At 36.0% G+C, this 19,245-nt stretch overlaps 3 protein-coding genes and 1 long non-coding RNA gene across 27 annotated transcripts; 2 read left to right on the forward strand and 2 right to left on the reverse strand.

Annotated features, from left to right (window-relative positions):
* Positions 1-272: 272 nt before the first annotated feature.
* On the reverse strand, positions 273-1,504 carry LOC148917201 (uncharacterized). The gene is made up of 2 exons (XR_016127064.1): positions 1,149-1,504; positions 273-461 (listed from the first exon to the last, which is right to left on the reverse strand). It is a non-coding gene; the product is annotated as an uncharacterized LOC148917201 (long non-coding RNA).
* Positions 1,505-1,618: 114 nt separating this feature from the next.
* LOC148917202 (putative methionine--tRNA ligase) lies at positions 1,619-6,850 on the forward strand. Its single transcript, XM_089052382.1, has 13 exons — positions 1,619-1,718; positions 1,819-1,985; positions 2,065-2,155; positions 2,352-2,458; positions 2,586-2,700; positions 3,252-3,370; positions 3,488-3,553; positions 3,689-3,817; positions 3,931-4,074; positions 4,908-5,028; positions 5,331-5,545; positions 5,656-5,757; positions 6,436-6,850. The coding sequence occupies exons 1-13, from the start codon at positions 1,619-1,621 to the stop codon at positions 6,664-6,666; spliced, it is 1,707 nt and encodes a 568-aa protein (XP_088908508.1). The 3' UTR covers positions 6,667-6,850.
* A 742-nt stretch (positions 6,851-7,592) lies between these two features.
* On the forward strand, positions 7,593-17,460 carry LOC103337634 (large ribosomal subunit protein eL20-like). Of its 24 annotated transcripts, none has more exons than XR_016127068.1 (13): positions 7,593-7,698; positions 10,553-10,704; positions 11,131-11,182; positions 11,350-11,405; positions 11,518-11,602; positions 11,756-11,835; positions 12,568-12,734; positions 12,831-12,894; positions 13,005-13,053; positions 13,169-13,216; positions 13,844-13,903; positions 14,069-14,234; positions 14,931-15,137. XR_016127068.1 is itself a non-coding variant. In XM_089052711.1 (11 exons), exons 4-10 carry the CDS (start codon positions 11,587-11,589, stop codon positions 13,882-13,884), a joined length of 465 nt encoding a protein of 154 aa, XP_088908837.1. In that variant the 5' UTR covers positions 10,388-10,704; positions 11,131-11,182; positions 11,350-11,405; positions 11,518-11,586; the 3' UTR covers positions 13,885-13,903; positions 14,931-15,137. The 24 variants fall into 24 exon arrangements, 3 of the variants coding, with proteins under 3 accessions (XP_088908839.1, XP_088908837.1, XP_088908838.1); XR_016127067.1 differs by lacking the exon at positions 7,593-7,698 and adding an exon at positions 8,934-9,048; XR_016127066.1 differs by lacking the exon at positions 7,593-7,698 and adding an exon at positions 15,737-17,460 and having other exon boundaries at positions 10,389-10,704; positions 14,931-15,059.
* LOC148917203 (receptor like protein 27-like) lies at positions 15,673-18,956 on the reverse strand. The gene has a single exon (XM_089052710.1). The coding sequence runs from the start codon at positions 18,737-18,739 to the stop codon at positions 15,896-15,898; it is 2,844 nt and encodes a 947-aa protein (XP_088908836.1). The 5' UTR covers positions 18,740-18,956; the 3' UTR covers positions 15,673-15,895.
* Between the last annotated feature and the right edge of the window lie 289 nt (positions 18,957-19,245).

Genomic DNA, 19,245 nt, shown 5'->3' on the forward strand with positions numbered 1-19,245 from the left:
TCTCAAGTTCGAATGTTTCCTTTCTCATAAAAATATTAAGAACCAAGTGGTAAAATTGTTTTTTTTTGCTATATTTTTTATTTTTTTAGGTTTAATGTAAGCTTAAGTGGTATAATCTTTATCTCGCGAAACCATGGCAGACTGGTGATGCAAGGGCTTGTTTGGATTCTCCAAATGTGTTTTGATGGTTGGAGACTCCTCAAAATGGTGATTAAATATGCATACGATGGGATTTTTAACTTCATATACGAGATTCTGTCGAATGTTTCCACTTTTACCAAATTTGTTACCCTTAGAAGACTTGCTCTTCATATACGAGATTCTGTCGGCCTTTTTCTGTCGATCCTTCCGAACCTGTTCTAAGTCCTTGATTTCAGAACGCACGTGAGCATTAGGCACAGAGTTCTGCTTCCTGCTTCCCCAAGACTTCTTCCCCTTGTTCCCCTGCCACCTACGGTTACCTGCAAAAGACACGCATGCCCAGTAATATATATGAGGTACCTATAATCAAACTTCTTAGCTTCACCAGAGGGGCAATCAGCTTTTATCTTCTAAAACAAAACCGAAAAAACATCGCAAAATAGAATTGTTACAATGGACCTTCACCATTGCACCAAGTAGAATGATGCCTACAAATTTTATATTTCAACATTATCAGCAAATTAGCAAGTGTGCGCAGTGCATATTGACTTCCCTGCTAACTATACGTCGCATATATGGCTTTATCTCATCCGACAGCTAGCACATTACATATTTGGAAGGCAGGAAACACAAGACAGAAAAAGAAGCCAGCTCCAATGAACTGAACAAAGATTCTCATTGGATCACACAAAACGCCAAAACAATAAAAAGAAAATGGGTTCATAGGAAAAGATTCTTTTATATAGGAAAAAACGAAAAAGGCTTGGTGCAGGAGAAGATTGCGGATAAATAACCAATTGATATCTTCCACAAGAAATGCTGAAAGAAACCTTTTTTGTTTTTTAGAACGAAACTTTTTCTAGTAGCCTGAATCCTTACACCTGGTCACCACTCTATGTTTGATAATGTAATACCCACAAAAAAAATGTAAAAATAAAAATATATATCAATCAAATTTAAGAGAAAGAAGAAGAAAAAACATAAAACTTCCACACAGAAAGCATTACCTGCAGCTTCCTCAGCATTCCCTTCATTAATTCCTTTGAGAGATACTTTATTGTGAGAACGTTCTTTCCATATATCCCAGTTTTCTCAAGTTTTGCTTTTGCACCACTCTCTGTCTTTATCTGTACACCATAAAAATATAGCATAAAAGTTTTGAGCTATCCAACTTAAAAAAGAGAAAAAAACAATAATTGTAGCAGGCGCACCTTGAAGATACTATTAAAAGAAAACAATAAGAGTTCATAATTGAAACACCTCTGAGGTTTAGCATAATTATGATTAGACATTGTGTGCTTGGAAATTACACAAACAGGGTTTTGACAGAACCAACACATATGTAAAAGCAGTGTTTTGAAACCATGACATGTTTCAAATGAAACATAGCATTGTTCACAAAATTAAAAGCCACCACCCAATACTCATGCTCGCCATCAGGTGTCAGATTCTTTTCATACCTATAGCAGCACCTAAGATGAGAAGGCAATGGTACCAACAGAGGTGTTTGGATATCGAAAATAATTTTCTTATACAACCTATTGCATCAAAGTTTCTTAGTCTGACAACCATAAAATGTTAGTTAATAATTGCTACTAATGAGGTTCAAATAATAATAAATGCAATGAAAAAAAATACATAAATGTTAACGATGACCATAATATCATGCATGTTTAGATATACAGTACACATATGTTGCTTTCTATAAACATCTAAGTGGGGCTCCTATTGGATATGTCTCCATTACTAAATGCTACACTGATGATTGGGAGAAATGGTGGAAGAATCCTGAGAATGTGGAGTTGTATCAGTTTATGGGCAAAGATAATGTGCCATTCCATACAGTGAGTGTCCTATCCTAAGCATTTCTTACTTCAAAAAATCATATAATTGATTTCAACTGTGTACTTATTCATCTTCCAGGTGATGTTTCCATCAACACTTCTTGGAACTGGTGAAAATTGGACTTTGATGAAGACTATCAGTGTTACCGAGTACTTAAACTACGAAGCAGGTTGGTTGACTATCTAGTCATTCTTTAGCCACAATCTAGTTATGACCATTAATTGTGCATGATTTAAATTTGGATGGTTATGACCATTAATTAAATTATGGATGCATGATTTTAGAAGACCTTATTTATGAAAGCTTAAAGTTTTCGCCTTTGTGCAATATATACTAGGTGATCTAAATTTTGATGGCTTTTACAGGAAAGTTTTCTAAGAGTAAAGGCATAGGGGTTTTTGGAAATGATGCAAAAGATACGAACATTCCTGTTGAAGTATGGAGATATTACTTGCTAACTAATAGGCCTGAGGTAACTTTGAAGATTCCCATCTTCCTTTTTGACTTTTTTTATTTTTGGTGATAGTTTGTAAATATCCTTCTTTCTCTGTATCTTTCTTTACTCATTTTAATTATATATATATTTTTTGGTGAACTAGGTATCAGACACATTATTTACGTGGGCCGACTTGCAAGCAAAACTGAACAGCGAATTGCTGAATAATTTGGGCAACTTTATAAATCGCGTTTTGAGTTTTGTTGCCAAACCTTCAGGTCGGTCAGCCTTTGGTTTCTAAAAGTATTGACCAGACAGCTGATTTGTCGTTTACAAGTTAATATCATGAGGAAGTTATTTTAGGAATGGTTATATTGTTGATTCTTGTTCTGTTTGTCAATTTTTGCTTCTGTCTTATGGTTATAGCTCCAGTGGTAAAGCCTTTGCCTGCACAGTCACGGCCTGAGTTCAACTCTCCCCCTCCCCTTTCCCTGAATTAAAGAGAATAAAGAAGATGCTTTTGGTTTTATATTTTTGCTTGAGGTGTTCTGAAACCATATAACAAAATTATGTTGAAAATTCTTGATGGAGATAAGCAACATTTCTTGATATTGCAACTTTGCGATATCAAGGTTTGATATTTGTTCCTATATAGATCAATTATGCATGTAATATCACAGAGGTTGTTGGATGATGATTAAATTGTATAAATGATTATTGCTCTATTTTCCTTGCGTCCTTACCTTTTTATGCATGTTTCCTGGTTTAACAAATAAGCATGGTATATGTGACACTTTGGAGCATGTAAACTAACAAAATCCATGTATAGGTCAAGGATATGGCTCCATTATTCCAGATGCTCCAAGTGCAGACTCAGATCTTTTGACAGAGAAACTAGCTGAAAAAGTTGGTAAATGTGTGGAGCAATATATAGAAGCAATGGAGAAGGTAATTGATATTTAGATGACAGTCTTGTTGCAAATAACTGGAAGCTTCTCCTCCACACCTTCTTTTTTTCACATGTCTCTTGCATTGGCATGACATTCTTATCTGCATTTTGTGTAGGTTAAACTAAAGCAAGGACTGAAAACAGCAATGAGCATTTCTAGTGAAGGGAATGCATATCTGCAAGTAAGCATGTTTTTAATCTCTGTTTGAGAGACTTGTTTATGGATGGGTTCTTTTCTGAAGGGTATGTCTTGGAAATGGCTGTGAAACTGATTATTCAACTGCTGCTAAGTTGCACCATCTACAATAACCATGCAGGAAAGCCAGTTCTGGAAGCTTTACAAGGAGGACCAACCTCGTTGCGCTGTTGTTATGAGAACTTCAGTTGGACTAGTGTATCTTCTTGCTTGTTTGTTGGAACCTTTTATGCCATCATTTTCTCTCGAAGTAATAAATTCTGTTCACAGATGATTGTGTTACTCTGAAATATTTTTGTGATCATCTGATATTACTATAATCATCCATGCTGAGATCTTTTTTCTTCTTTAACTGCATTCAAGGTATTTAAGCAGCTTAATTTACCTCCTGAGACGCACATATCACTTTGTGATGATAAAGGAGATATTGATAGGGCAAGACGGCCTTGGGAGATTGTACCTATTGGTCACAAGATTGGGAAACCAGAGCCATTGTTCAAGGAATTGGTATGTCTTTGATGTGCTTTGTCTTTTGCCTATTTATTTTTTGTTACACGTGTTATCATGTCGGAATAGATGCGTTGACACTGATGCATGATTAGTGGGGAGGAAACAACCTGATCGTATTGGATTGAAGGTGATAGAAAACTTTTAATTGCCAGTTCTTCTGCATGAAGTAAACTAGAGTCGGCGAAGTTGTCCACAGTATTTCATAGCATAGTGTTTTAAGAGAGAGGAGTTCTGAAGAATTGACAAGAAATAGAAGAAACATTTGTTGAGAATTGTAGCAAATAGCGGAGAAGAGTCCTGATGTTATCAGCAAGCAAAAGGTTGTAGAGAGAAACTATAACAGAAGGAAATCGGATAGGGGGAACTTCAAGTAGCTCTTGAACAAACAGCACTTCAATTATTCAATATCACCGGGATTGTATAGTGCATTTGCTTTACAAAAACTTTAAATGTTGCCTTGTAATACTTGATGAGGAATTTGCCTAGAAAAGTGGATCAACAGCAGCTACCATCACATTTGCTGTCAGCTAGAAGCAAATAATTTTTGTGTCATGTTACTCATTGGTTAATAGTTAACTTCATATGCAACTTACATCTGACTGAGTACAACTTTTCTGTTGCGTAGGGGCAAGATCCTAAAGCACTAAACTAGTATAGTCTTATGCAATATTGTTTTGTTTATTAGCCTCTCTGGGATAAGTTTATAGGCTGCACTTAAAATTTGGTTTTGATTTTCAATGCTGGACTCTGTAGCTTGCCATGATATGATTGCTGCATCACTTACCTATTTGTAGATTCTAATTTAGTGAAAGTTTTTCATTTGCACACAGAAAGATGAAGAAGTGGAATCCTTAAGGAAGAAGTTTGCTGGAAGTCAAGCGGACAGGAAGGAGAGGGAAGAAGCTGAAGCAGTGAAGGTGGCTGCACAACTCAAGAAAATGAAAGTTTCAGGTTAAAATTTCTTTACCTCTAGTTGATCTGGTCCACAACCATTTGGTGTTAGCAAAGTTAACTAATAAGTAATACTTCCTGTTCTTCTTCATTGGATATTATACTTATTATTACTTTAATACATAGCTTCTCCTTGTAACCAAAGAAAAAGGTACATAGCTTCTCCTAAAATGTGGATAATCTCATAAGCTAAACTCATGTTTTCTGGGCACTTGTACTTGAAAAGAATCCTATACCCTTTATTATTTATTGCTAACATAAATATATCTATTCTGAATCCTGATAATCCATTTTTGTAACAGACAACAGCGGAAAGAAAAAGCAACAGGCCACAAAATCAGCAGCTGAAGCAGAGATTTCCATTTCTAGACTTGATATTCGTGTTGGCCTCATTACGAAAGCTCAGAAGCACCCTGATGCTGATTCGCTTTACGTAGAAGAGATTGATGTTGGTGAAGGACAGACTAGAACAGTTGTGAGTGGACTTGTCAAGTATATACCCATTGAAGAAATGCAGGTTTGTGTTTGCATCTACAGATTTTTTAGCAGTAAAATTTGAATTAATTTCCGTAACTTTTGGGCACCTGCTAATCCATTTATTTATTCATATTAATTGTTCTGCGGCAGAACCGGAAGGTCTGTGTTCTTTGTAATCTGAAGCCAGCAACCATGCGGGGTATTAAATCACAAGCAATGGTTCTTGCTGCTTCGACCAGTGATCATGCCACGGTAAGTGGCCATGTATACCTTTAATTAGTGTTTGCATCTTATATGCTCTTGATAATCAGGCTCTTTGAGTGAAACAAAAGAGTGTTAATATCGATTTGATGATAACTAATTTTAACTTTTGGTCTGTTGTGAGGATATTTTTGACGTATCTTCATGTAAATATTGCTGCTGTAAAAGAGTTGATTTCCTGTCTAGGCATCTAAGGGGTCTGCGTTTGTTTTTACCATGTTATTATTCTGTTTTTTGTATGTCTGTTCGTGGCCATCTTGTCCACCCTTGCTTTTATTGTCTTATGCAATAAAATTTCCTCTCTTTTTTTTATTTTTTTATAAAGTTGATTTCCGACAGGCATATGATTATCAGTTTTGGCCGTAGTCTGCACAAGGTCATGTGATAATATGGTGATAATATGTTTTTGTTCAAGTCCTGTAGCGGTGTTGACAGTCAGAGTAATTTAGCACTATCGAACTTCAGTCGCAATGAATGCTGGTTGTTTCTGATTAGTCACTAATTTAGAACTATGCCTTTGTAACTCACGTTTCTTGAAATCTTAGCCTTTGTGGAAGCCATTGCAAACGCTATCCATTCTCAGAACCTTTGTCAAGCATGTAGAAAGTTTATCTGTGTGGTACTAATGTAATTACTGATAAGAGATCTTCAATGTTGGGCGCCTCTCAGGTTGAATTGGTTGATCCACCAAAAGCTGCTCAAGTTGGCGAGAGAGTTACATTTCCAGGGTTCGTCGGTGAACCTGATGAGGTGTTGAACCCCAAGAAGAAAGTGTGGGAGACCTTGCAAGTGGATCTGCACACTAACACTGACCTAGTGGCCTGCTGCAGAGATATTCCCCTCACAACATCAGCTGGTGTTTGCACTGTATCCTCAATTTGTGGCGGGTCAATTAGATAGAAGATAATTAATTCTCTAGAGTTTGAAAAGGAACTGAAACGAAACAGCCATTTCTAGATTTTTTTTGCTGTAAAATGGTTATTTGAAAAACAATGACCAATTTTTGCTCACTGGTGGAGACCACTTTTCCTCCCCTTGTCATTTGGGTGAAAAAGGGAAAATTATATATATACTAAAACTGAGTTCACGAATTCACTGTTCCTAGACTGTAGCTTAGGAATAGTGAATTGTCGATTTTGCCCTTTATTAAATTTTCCCTTATGTTCCCTTTTTGCCCCTTCCCATTCGCGTCTCTTTCGATTCGAACGTTTCGTTTGCTCTCAGCTTTCCAGTCCGTTTGAACCAGTTGGTTGGGCTGGTTGGGGGCAGCCATGGAAGATCGAGTTCACCTGTTCGCATGCGTGGGGGCCGTCGATTTCGTTTGGGGAGGCGCTGCAAATCCAGCCCTTCGGTCTTTATCTTATCGGTTCTCCTCTCGGTGTTGTGTTCTGTGTTGCTGTTCCAGATGCGCTTCATCCTTCTTCTCATCGCACGGGTTTAGCTCAAAGGATTTCTGGTTTTCTAGGTTGGTTTATTCATTTGTCATGTCGAAAAATTGAGAAGTAAATCAGAAATTGTGTTTGGTTTGTTTTTACAGGGAGGAAGATCTAAGGAAAAAGAACTGGAGTAATCAATATGAGAACCCCCGATCACTCATCAATCTGTAATTGATGTCTGCGTGGCTGATATTCTGCTTTGCGTGTGGTTATAGACTCCTTTTATAAAAAAATTATTTTTTATTTTTATGACTCCAGATCAGAATTATAATTCTAATAGATGTTATAGATTTTCTGTTTGCGTGTGGTTATAGATTTTCTGTGTGGCTGATTTTTTTATTTTTTATTTCTTTCTGTTTGTACTTATCTTGATTGTTTTCCGATGAATTGTTTCAGCAAAGATCAGTTCAACAGTACTCTGATATGTATATTTTGATGTTCAACTACGAGTTTGTCATACATATGTGTGTTTAATGTCATGAAGAGGTCTTTGCAAGTAAGACTTTGTACTTATTTGTTGAATGTTATGTTTCTTTTCTCACTTGGCCTCTCCGATATCACTCTTTCCTCCATCACATCATTTCCTTTAGTTGTTAAATTTTCTGCTTTTAGTGAATTTGAGGGGTATAAAAGGAAGTGGAGGGAATCGGTTGTCTGAGTGAAATTATGCATCTTTGTGTGTTATTTCGGTCCAAGTTTGTACCTTTGTATATAAGACTTTGTACTTATTTGTTGAATGTTATGTTTCTTTTCTCGCTTGGCCTCTCCGATATCACTCTTTCCTCCATCACATCATTTCCTTTAGTTGTTAAATTTTCTGCTTTTAGTGAATTTGAGGGGTATAAAAGGAAGTGGAGGGAATTGGGTTCGGTTGTGTGAGTGAAGTTATGCATCTTTGTGTGTTATTTCAGTCCAAGTTTGTACCTTTGTATATAAGACTTTGTACTTATTTGTTGAATGTTATGTTTCTTTTCTCGCTTGGCCTCTCCGATATCACTCTTTCCTCCATCACATCATTTCCTTTAGTTGTTAAATTTTCTGCTTTTAGTGAATTTGAGGGGTATAAAGGGAAGTGGAGGGAATTGGGTTCGGTTGTGTGAGTGAAATTATGCATCTTTGTGTGTTATTTCAGTCCAAGTTTGTACCTTTGTATATATGAGTGTGTTGTTCTGTTTGATAAATGGGAAGGCAGCTGTGATTGGGTTTCTATTGTTACATTTTGAAATTTTGACTGGTAAAGGCATTCTCAAGGGAACTGACTTTTTGGACTATATTTGCTCTGTTTCAAATGCTTTGCAGTAAATCTTTCTCTGAAATGAACCAAAAATTATATACACTACTTAACCCAAGCAAACAAAAGTGGGTGTTTTCATGAGTCATAATATATATATATATATATATATAATTTGATGTTAAAGCTCCTTCAATTTGTCATTTTGGATATCTATATAAGTGCATATGTTTGTAAATCTTTTGAGAAGTAGATCATTTTAGATCCTTCTTAGGTTTTGCACTTCCTCTGTCTAAAGCACCTGTAATTTATAATACAATTTACATCAGAGCATATGCTTTGTAATTGAATCATGAGAGCATTGTTGAATGAGGGGATCCGTACAGAGTGGTTTCTTTCCGTACAGATTTTGCTCTAGCTAATTTTTTTGGTTTAATGAAAAGATTGTGCATGTATAAAATACTCAAACTAATTTCATCTCCAATTTTTCTGTTTTTTTCTTCCTTTTTCTTCTTCTTTTTTTAAACCATGTTTTCTTTTGATATTTTGCGGGTGGTCTTTTGTTGCTTTGGATAGAGCAGTTTGGTTGGTGTTTTCAATTCTGTTAAGAAAGGGGTGAGTTTCTAGGCTGAAATTCCAATTAATTGTTTTAAGGTTTGTGAATAGAGCATAGGAATTAGCTAATGGCATCAATTGACAATTGGTTGGTGTTAATTTGTTGTTGTAATGATGGGTGTAGATGATTACAATATCTGAACATGTTGGTAAATCCTTTGAGTGTTTTGGCAATTGGGTACTTGAGAACTCCCAACATGAGGAGAGAGTGACAATGCGTAATTGATTGGAGGGAAAAACATGGTGTCTCTCTTTGTGTGTAGGTGGCTCAGTGGGGAATCAATCACTGGCCCTGTATTCTGAAGCAGCGTTTATGCGACGCTCTCATTTTTTTGCTTGCAAATTGCAATTTGTTGGTATTTAAAGTAGTGGAAAATTTTCAAAACATTTCAAAGTGGTCCTAACTCTGATTTTCTGTTGTTTTTTGGTTTTTGAATTTGTTTGTTTCTTTTGTTTTTGTGGAATTTTTTATTCAATACTCTCTCTCTCTCTCTCTCTCTCTCAAGGAAAGCAAAACTTGAAAAAGCTTTTCTGATCAGTAGAGTAAAAATAATACTTAGAAGTGAAGAATCACTTTATCTCTTAATTACTAGGACAACAAAACTTGAAAACGCTCTTTTAATCCAATAATATATTTACAAAGGTTAGAACCAAAGAATCACTTTATAATACTTCAATTGATCTGCTACATTTATTGGATTCCTGAGTATTTCTTTTTTCTTTTTTTTATCAACTTTCATATCATATTAGTACATCCACCACACAGACACATCTTTCATGCTCTATTTTTCGTTTGTCTTGCTTCTAAAAAGTTAATTATTAATTTTCCTTGAACATGGTTTTCTTTTGTTTGTTGTAAAAAAAAAAAACCAGAACAAGAAAAAAAAAAGGAGAGAAAACTCTATGATGAGAAAAGTCCAACCAGCTGGTTTTGCCTTTTGTTGGAATTGTTGGGGGATGGGAGATATTTTTTTATTACAAATTTATAAATAAACTCAATCCTAGACATGTATTTATAAAAAAACTCAAACACTATTTAAACATAGAAACACACCCAAAATCAACAATTGTATATTTTTTGGGTGTGTTTATAAATGGGTTTTGAGTGTGTAATGATGGGTTTTGGGTGTGTTTATAAAGTGTTTTGGGTGTTGGGATTTTTTATAATTTCAGCCCCCATTTTGGGTGTTTTAGTGAAACTCCCTTTTTTTATTGGCTCTTTCTCCCATGAGAGCTTCACTGTTGAAGCTTGATCTGGCTTTCTTGCGGCCGTTGATTTCGTTTGTGGCTGCTATGGTGCGAATTGATTCGTCCATTTGGTCCTCTTCTTCATCAGATAATCTTCTTTTTATTTGTTCGCCTTTTTGTCTCATATCGTCTTCTTCCTCTTTCTTTCGTTTGTGCCTGTGTTGTTATTTGTTGGGTTTTCTTCTTCAATTTTTCAGATATGTCTTTCTTTTTCTCTTCTTCTTTTTTAAGCACGTCTTCTTTTGATGTTTTGTAGGTAGTCTTTCGACTGACGGTTCGAATGCCTCACCCGTTGTATCTCCCGATCGCTCCTCCTCGAGATTCAACGACAGCCATCCGACGATGACATGATCAATCGTCTGGGACCTGCGGTCTTTCCGAGGATCTCAATCAAAAATTATTAAGCAGGCAAGATCTCTCTCTCTCTACTTGAGCATGTGGATAATGAACCCTAGGAGCTTAATATCTGTTTGCATCTAAAAGGAAATATGATTTAACACTGTATAAATATGTAGAAACCTACTTATCCTCTGTTTGCTAAGAAAATGCAAGAAAAAACAGAAAATTTTGTCTTTTGAAACATTTTACTGTTGTTTTGTGGGTAGGAGTTCAATAATTATGCTTATAAGAGCGTTTGAGGTCACCCACTTAATAACATTATACTTTTTATTGAAATCACTTGGGTTTCTGTGGAAACTCAAGGACATAAGGGCAAAAGTTTGAGTCTTTGTTCTATAATTATCTTGAATTGAAAATTTGGTGCTTTTCTTCTTTCTTGCATTTGCTTGGAATTACAATGAAAATTTCCTTTCATTGTTTTTTTGGTTGTTGAAGGGTTTGAGCATGAGGAAAAAGGTGATTTTGCAACCTCACCAAAGCATTTCAGGTAAGAACCATATCCTTGAATTGCCCTTTTGGACCAAAAGTAAGCCTTTTGTGTGATGGTTTATCATATGATTGGGTTCTATGTTTGAGCTTATGGATTGGTTCATGGTGGATTTGAATTGGCACCCAGAGTTGCTTGGGTGAAGCTGATGACTTTGTGCATTGCAGGACTACAACAAAATGGTGCAACTACATCTATTCGTGGACTTTGAAATAGAAACAAGGTTTGCATCTTTTAATCACCTCCACTGTATTTCAATTTCTTTCCCTTTTATTAATTTTGATTGTATTTCTCCCCTGATAGGATTGAACATGCTTTTGAACTGGTAATGGCAGGTGATTGTTTGTGCGTGAATAAAGGCTTGCCATTGCCCTTGGTGCTGATGTGGGACAGAGCCAGTGTATATGTACAGAAGTTGCGGTATACAATGTTCTCTCTCCCTCTCTTTAATTTCAGTTTTTTTTTTCTTTTAATAGAATTTCGTCAAATATTTTGGTTCTGGATTTTTTGTGTTGAAGAAATTTACAATAAAGGTATTTTATGACGTTCTGTGTTTGTAAATATCTTTTTTAGAACAACACAGAATGTTGACCGACTTTGAAGGTGTTACAAGAAAAAACGAAGTAGGGTTCTGCGTTTGGACTAGCAAAGAGGTTTGTCAATTGTCCTCTCATCCTCAATTTTTTTTTGGGAGTTTCACTAAAACACCCAAAATAGAGGTTGAAATTATAAAAAAACCCAACACCCAAAACACTTTATAAACACACCCAAAACCCATCATTACACACACTCAAAACCCATTTATAAACACACCCAAAAAGTTGACTTTGGGGTTGATTTTGGGTGTGTTTCTATGTTTAAATAGTGCTTGGGTTTTTTTATAAATACATGTCTAGGATTGGGTTTATTTATAAATTTGTATTATTTTTTTTTCAATTAGTCGATTACATCTCAGCCTTAAATTCACTGTTTTTTTTAATTTCTGTTTAATTTAATGAGACAATTTCTGTTACAGAATTCTAAATTATGCACTTCTTTTTCCATGTTAGGGTACTGGGATGCTAGGGGTTTCTTTTTATTCTCTTTTCCACTGCATATTATAACTTAGATGGGTATGCTTCAAGAAGGTTAGTTTTATTCTTGAAGAATACCCATTTGGTTTTAGACGTAGTTTATTTAGTTAAATATATGGCTACTGGTGAAATGGATTAGCCAAATATTGCATATGTAATATGCAAACAAATTCTTAGTATTGTTGCAAACAGTCAGTTTAAGTGAAGGATTGTTGTATGAAATTTGGTAAACAAATATCTAGAAATTATCTTCACAGTTTCTTAGGTTCCATTTAATTTGGTATTTGTTTTTGTGTGATATATTTCTCTTAGGGCGTGTCAAATGGTAAAGCTGCAATTAACGGCGCCTTTTTTGTGTTGCAGTTCCACCAGTACCAGGTTGTTGGGAGGAAGCTCCCTACGGCATCTATTGAGCACCCTAAGATTTACCGAATGAAGCTCTGGGCCACCAATGAGGTTCGCGCCAAGTCCAAATTCTGGTATAATCCTTAACCCTAGCTCAGCTTTTGTGATCCCAAATTTTCATTGGTGAATTTGGTTAAACTTAATATAGTTGATTGATTTGTTTGGATTAGGTACTTCCTTAGGAAGCTGAAGAAGGTCAAGAAGAGCAATGGCCAAGTGCTTGCCATTAATGACGTTTGTTCTCTCTGCCGTTTATACTCTATTTTTTCTTATTAATAAATTTATACCCATTTTGATTATTTGTCAGTGTCTAATGTAGTCAATGTTGTTTTGTGGTGGGGAAGTGGTTCCTCCTCAACTCTACTCCTGGCTTAATCCAATTTGTTGCCAAAGGTCTCCGCCTTTGACCCACTCTTTTATCACATTTATTTCGCTTTTTTCTAATTTTGTTTCGATCATTTGAATCGTATTTTGTATTTGATGTTTGGCTTTGGTGGCAAATGTGAAGGAGGCTGCGTCAGAGGCATCCCCTTGAATGACCAGTTGATTTGGAGACGTATGTTTTCTTTTCTTTTTTTCCTTCATAATTGAAGCCTCCACTTTGCTGAATAAAGGCTCCTCTTGGCTTTAGTGTTTCGTTTCAATGAATTTTGGGCTCTCACATGTCTGCGAAATTGCTAACCTCTTTTTCTATAGAGATGTTCAAAGTTTGAACACTACGTCCATTATTTGAGTTCTAATACTGAATTTTAATTCTTCTCTCTTTTTAAGAACACTACCTCTATTATTTGGAATTGATTAAGATTATTTTTTGCGCCTGTATTTTGGCTAATTTTTTCTTTGGGAGTATTATGAAAACCTATCAGCATATCCACACCTTCTTCTACACCCTATTTCTCTGCACATTCCTCTCGAAAACTTAAATGCTTTATGCTCCACTGTAGCCTTTTGTAGTTTTCTCTGCTTTCACTTGGTTCCATTTTAAGTTTTTATTTTTATTTTTTTATTTTTATTTTTTAAATCTTTATTGTAAATTTGTTATTTTAAATCCTTAATTTTAGGATTAGTTATGGTTTATTTTTATACCTTATAATGAATTGAGATGTGGACAATGAATGTGTTTCTTCCTTCATAGTTGTGCTTAAAATAATATTTCTCTTGATATCTTTTCTTTCGTATATAGGTGACATGAAGAAGAAACAGGGAAGGAAATCTCATATGTAATGGGTATTTTATGTTGGAGGTTAGGTTTATTTTATGATTTTTTATGTTAGATTTCATACTGAATCAATTTGAAAGGTTCCCCTGAAGACTATATGAATTTCTTTTAAGTTTTTATGGTTATAAGTTATTACACATTAAATTTATTTTTCTTATCAGTTCTTTCAACTTTATTTTGCTAATTCAGTGAGAGTAGTTGTCAAACATGGCATCAAAGCTTAGCAAATCTATGCTTGATGGGGTTGAAATTACGATTTGATCAGTGATAGGACTTTTGGTTAAATCCCAAGCAGGAAATGCATTCTTTGCCATAGTTCCCGGACAGGTCCTCTTGGCTTCCCTTGATGCTATCAGTAAGTTAATTAGGGTTCTATAACCTATAGGTGTTTATAGGTTATTTCTGCTTTTATAGCTTACTTCTCTATTAGATCAACATAGCCTATAAATGGCAATACATGTATCAGTTTTGACCTTAGGTGTCTATAGATCATCTATTCTTTTGTACAACAAACTTGCACATGGTTTGATTTTGTTATGGGTATTTGGTTTGATTCTATTAAAGTCTGGGTCTTTTGGTTTCATTGTGGCAATGACAGGTTATACTTTTGTCTACCACATTTGTAGAATGCTTGGCGTATTTAAATTGTGGTTTGTGCAGTCAATTTTTTGGCCTTAATTCTGTAATAATAGCCATTGTCTTCACTAAATTTTCCCATTTGTCTACACCAACACCTCTACCAGTTTCCAAATTTGTAGCAACATATTAAACACCCATTGATTTGATGCTATTAAAGCTCGAGTGTTTTGGCTTAATTCTCTCATACCTATTTAATAAATTGTCACAATTGTTCTAAGTTTGTTATCAATTGATTAAATAGACTGCAGTTATACTTTTGTCCATCATATTAATAGAATGGTTGATGTACCTAAACTGTTGTTTGTCCTGTTGGATTTTGTAACTTAATTTTGTGATATGGTAGTTGGTCTTCGCTTAAATTTTTCCATTTATCTACACTAACACCTGCCATTTTCCAAATTTGTACCAACAGAGTTAAAACCCCTGCAAAGGACAAGAAAGAACAGAAGCCACCTCTATAGCAAAGCCATCAAGAGGAAGATCCCCTTCCAACATACATCAAGGCAGAAAATCCCCTTCCACCACCCAGTAGCATATATATGTAAAGACCTGTCCAAACTCTTTTGAACAATGAACAACTTAAAACTGCTGATATTTTGATGCTATTTTGATGTTTTAATTGCTGCTTGGTTTATTAAAATATGGTCAATATTTTAACATGACAAACTGCATATAAAACGTGTTATTAGTCTATTTTTTGTAACATAAACTTGCCAAATAAAGCATGATGCCACTATTTAGATCTCCATGTCTATATAAATATTTCCATCTTTCATATATTTTTCACGATTTTGTATACATTTCACATGGTTTTAAATCCCGCAGCATCGCGCGGGTACCTTTGCTAGTATCTACTACTTCTACATGCTGCATGTGTAAAACGAAAGTTTTTATCATTTATAGTCAAAATTTAGAAACTTTCAAATATAGCAAAAAATTCACTTAAATATATCCTAATTGGGAATTTGAGAGGCTAAATATTGTAAACATCATTCTTTTAATTTGGACCGAACTGGGTACAAAATATTTTATACGCCTTGATTATAATAATGTATACAACTGGATATTAGTGGATGATGAAAATAAAATGGAGGGAGATAGAGGGAGAGTAATCATGGCTTAGGGTCTATTTCAGTGGTTTACACTCTCTAATCTCTCGTAAATTAGAGCTTGTATTAAATAAATAAATAACAGCACAACCGTGTATTATAAATGCAGAGAATCCAAATCCAGATATACATGCAAAATTCAAACATAACCTCAAGTTCAACAGGAAGACATAGAGCAAGCTAAGCTGTACATGGAAGGAGAAGGAATCAAGACAAGAAAACAACACCAAATGCATGACCTCATAAGAAACGTTCTGCATCCCCCACTCTACCTTTTCCATATCTTTAGTCTGATCTTTGCAACAATCTTAACATACAAGTCTTGCCTTCTGGAGATCACGAAATCCGCAAGAACCACTCCCACCACCATCCCACTTCCATATCCAGCCAAACCAAATCTCCAATCAAGTTCCAATGTTCCAGCTGAGCCTGAATCATTTTCTTCTACCACTGAGGATGCCTGTTGAGGGGCCTCAGGATCTCCGCATTTCCTTGGCAATGGATCTCCACACAACCCGGGGTTTCCCTCATATGAAGTACTATTGAATGAAGTAAGTTGGGTTCCTTGAGGTATACGACCTGTGAGGTTGTTGTGAGACACAGCTAAGCTTCCAAGAAAATTAAGCTGCGTCAGTTGTTGGGGGATCTGTCCAGAGAGCTTGTTTCGTGAAAGGTCCAGCGATTCGAGCTTCGTTAACTTGCCCAGCGATGATGGGATGGAACCAGTGAGAATGTTGTTGGAAATGTTGAGGGAGTGAAGCTCCGTAAGGTTCCCAATGAACTCTGGAATCTGACCTTCAAAATTGTTGCTTGAGATATCAAAGGATGCAAATTCTTCTTGGATCTTTGAATAGTATAGATCCAAACCTTTAGTGGCTATTGTGATTGAGTAATCTACACTGAATATTACCAAGAAATCGTTGGCGTTATAAGTTACGTCTGTGTGCATGTAGTCTGAGTTGTTTACGGTACTGTCTGGAAACACAGATGGAATTTCGCCTGTGAAATTATTGTAAGACAGGTCAACAATGCGCAACTTGGGGAAATCAAGATTCTTTCTAGAATTTCCTATGACGCCATTGAATGCATTCTGGCGCATCGCCAGAAGTTTTAACTCAGGAAGAGTCCCCAACCAAATGGGAAAAGCATCACTGAACTGGTTGTTTGACAGAACAAGATACTCGAGCATCAGACAATTGGCCAATGATCTTGGCAATCTCCCCTGCAATTGGTTATGGCAAACATCAATCATCCTCAAACTGCTTCTGTTGCTGTATGATTGTGGAACAATACCATGAAAGGAGTTTCTTCCAAGAAGCAAAAGGATTAGACCATCACTGAAGTTTCCAAGACACTGAGGAAGCGTGCCACTCAAGTTATTTTTCGACAAGTCGAGGTACCGAAGAGAACTCATATGGCAAAGCAACGGCGAGATTTCTCCACTAAAGTTGTTCTCAGGAACTCTGTATTCTAACATGGATGGTGGAGGGATCGGTACTGGTCCATGAAACATGTTGGACGAGAGCCTTAAGCATAGCAAGTTAACCCAGGGAAGAAAAATTGGAAGTTGGTCAGAAAGGAAGTTTTCAGAAATGTCCATGTATACCAAAGTCTCTGTGCTTATGTTCCACATCCATTTTGGTACTTGGCCATGGAGTTTGTTTCTAGACAGGTCTAACCGCTCCAAATTTGTTTGATATCTCAGGAAAGATGGGAACTCTCTTATGTTGCATGCACTCAAACTTAGAATGGTGAACTGTTGAACAGTTGTATTCGTACTTTTGGATTCGGTGACGAATTCCAAATTGTTCAAATTCAGTTGGAGTTCATAGAGATTTTGTAGCTTTTGAAACATTTCTAACTTTACTACACCGCTCAGGTGATTTCCATGTAGATAAAGGAGCTCAAGATTCATGAGATTGGAGAATGAGGTAGGAATTGAACCATTCAAACTATTAAAAGAAAGGTCTAGGTAAATTAGTTTGGTAAAGTTACCCAGCCAAGATGGGATTGGACCAGTCAATGGATTAGAATTGATCCTACACACAGTCAATTTGGTAAGGTTTGCCAAGGAATCAGGAATTGAACCTACAAATTTGTTTGCTGCAACGTCTAGATAAGTGAGTTGTCTAAGATTACCAAGTGCGGATGGAACCAACCCTTCCGAAAAATTGCATTGAGCCATATCCAACTCTTGCAATAAATTAAGCTTTTCAATCGAAGAAGGTATTATTCCGTAAAAACCAGTAAAGCCAACTTTTAGTAAGACAAGAGGACTACTTCGATTGAATTCAGGAAAATATCCAGTGATATCTTGGTTGTATCTAACATTAAGACTTTTTAAGTTTGGTAAATTGAAAATTCTCACTGGGAACTCACCGACTAGATCACATTCCTTGAGAGCAAGGAATGTCAAATATGTTAAATTTGCCAAGGATTCAGGTACCGTTGAAGATATGCTAACGAAACTAAGCTGAAGAGTTTCTAGACTAGTTAAGTTTTGAACTAGATTTCTCATACCAGATGGTTGAAGTTTCAACAATCCCTCACTAGAAGATGTTTCAAGATTGCAACAAAGATTAAGGGATGTCAACTTGGACAACTGCGAAACTTCAGATGGGACTTGACCAGAAAAGACAGAGGCAGAGAGGTCAAGCTGAGTGAGGCTTGGAAAATTTCTGATGCTACTAGGAATTTGAGAGTAATTGAAGTTATTGTCAGAGAGGTTTAACCTTTGAAGATGAACTAGGCGGAACAGGCTACTATTGGAGTGGATAGAGCCGTAGAGATAACTGCTGCTAAGATCAAGGCCAATAACATGTCCCGTCTTCTCATCACACTCCACGCCATCCCACGCGCAGCAGGTGCTATTTCCTCCTCCACCTAGTTTCCATGACAAAACCTTTGGATAAGCACCGTCATAACTTGAAGCAGATTTGTCAATAATAAAGCCCTTCTTGAACTGCAGCAAGGCAGAGCTCTCCTCCTCACGGCAAGAAAGCTGCTGCAAAGAGTATACAAATTTAGCAACCGCCAGATGAAATAGCAGCAGAACTACTAGTTTCGAGAGCATGCGAATCAACACGTTGAATAAGCACAGGGATAGCCCCATAATGTTCTGATATTTTTTTCTGTGCACTCTTAGCTAAATGACCATCTGTGTGGAAGTGGAGGTTAGAGAGAGCTATTTACAAACTGGCAGGGTCAAATTCTTGAGCAATAATATGACAGATTGAATATAAACAAGTATAATCGAGTTAACATATTAACTTGGCATTATATGGCATCATCAAGAGATAATGTTATTGACCTTTGAATCAATATAATAAAGAAGTGTTTTCAGACTCTTGACCAAATAAAAGAAACGGGCTTTCACATTCCAGAATCACAAAAGTAAAGAACTTCCGTTTTCAATATATAGTGGAATGTAAATGCAACAAGTACTTATCACAGGAAATTATTTCATCCTTCCAATTAAGAACAATTGTTGTCAATTCATGTCAACTACATAGATTCGTTTTGTGATATGTTCAATTAGAAACGGCCAACAAACTTTAAGTCAAGTTGTCATTAACTTTGGTGCTGCAAAATTGACAGATTCTTAATATGGGATAAGGT

This window comes from Prunus mume, linkage group LG5 (assembly GCF_029339155.1).
Source record: "Prunus mume cultivar Tortuosa linkage group LG5, ASM2933915v1, whole genome shotgun sequence".
Taxonomy (NCBI): Eukaryota; Viridiplantae; Streptophyta; class Magnoliopsida; order Rosales; family Rosaceae; genus Prunus; species Prunus mume.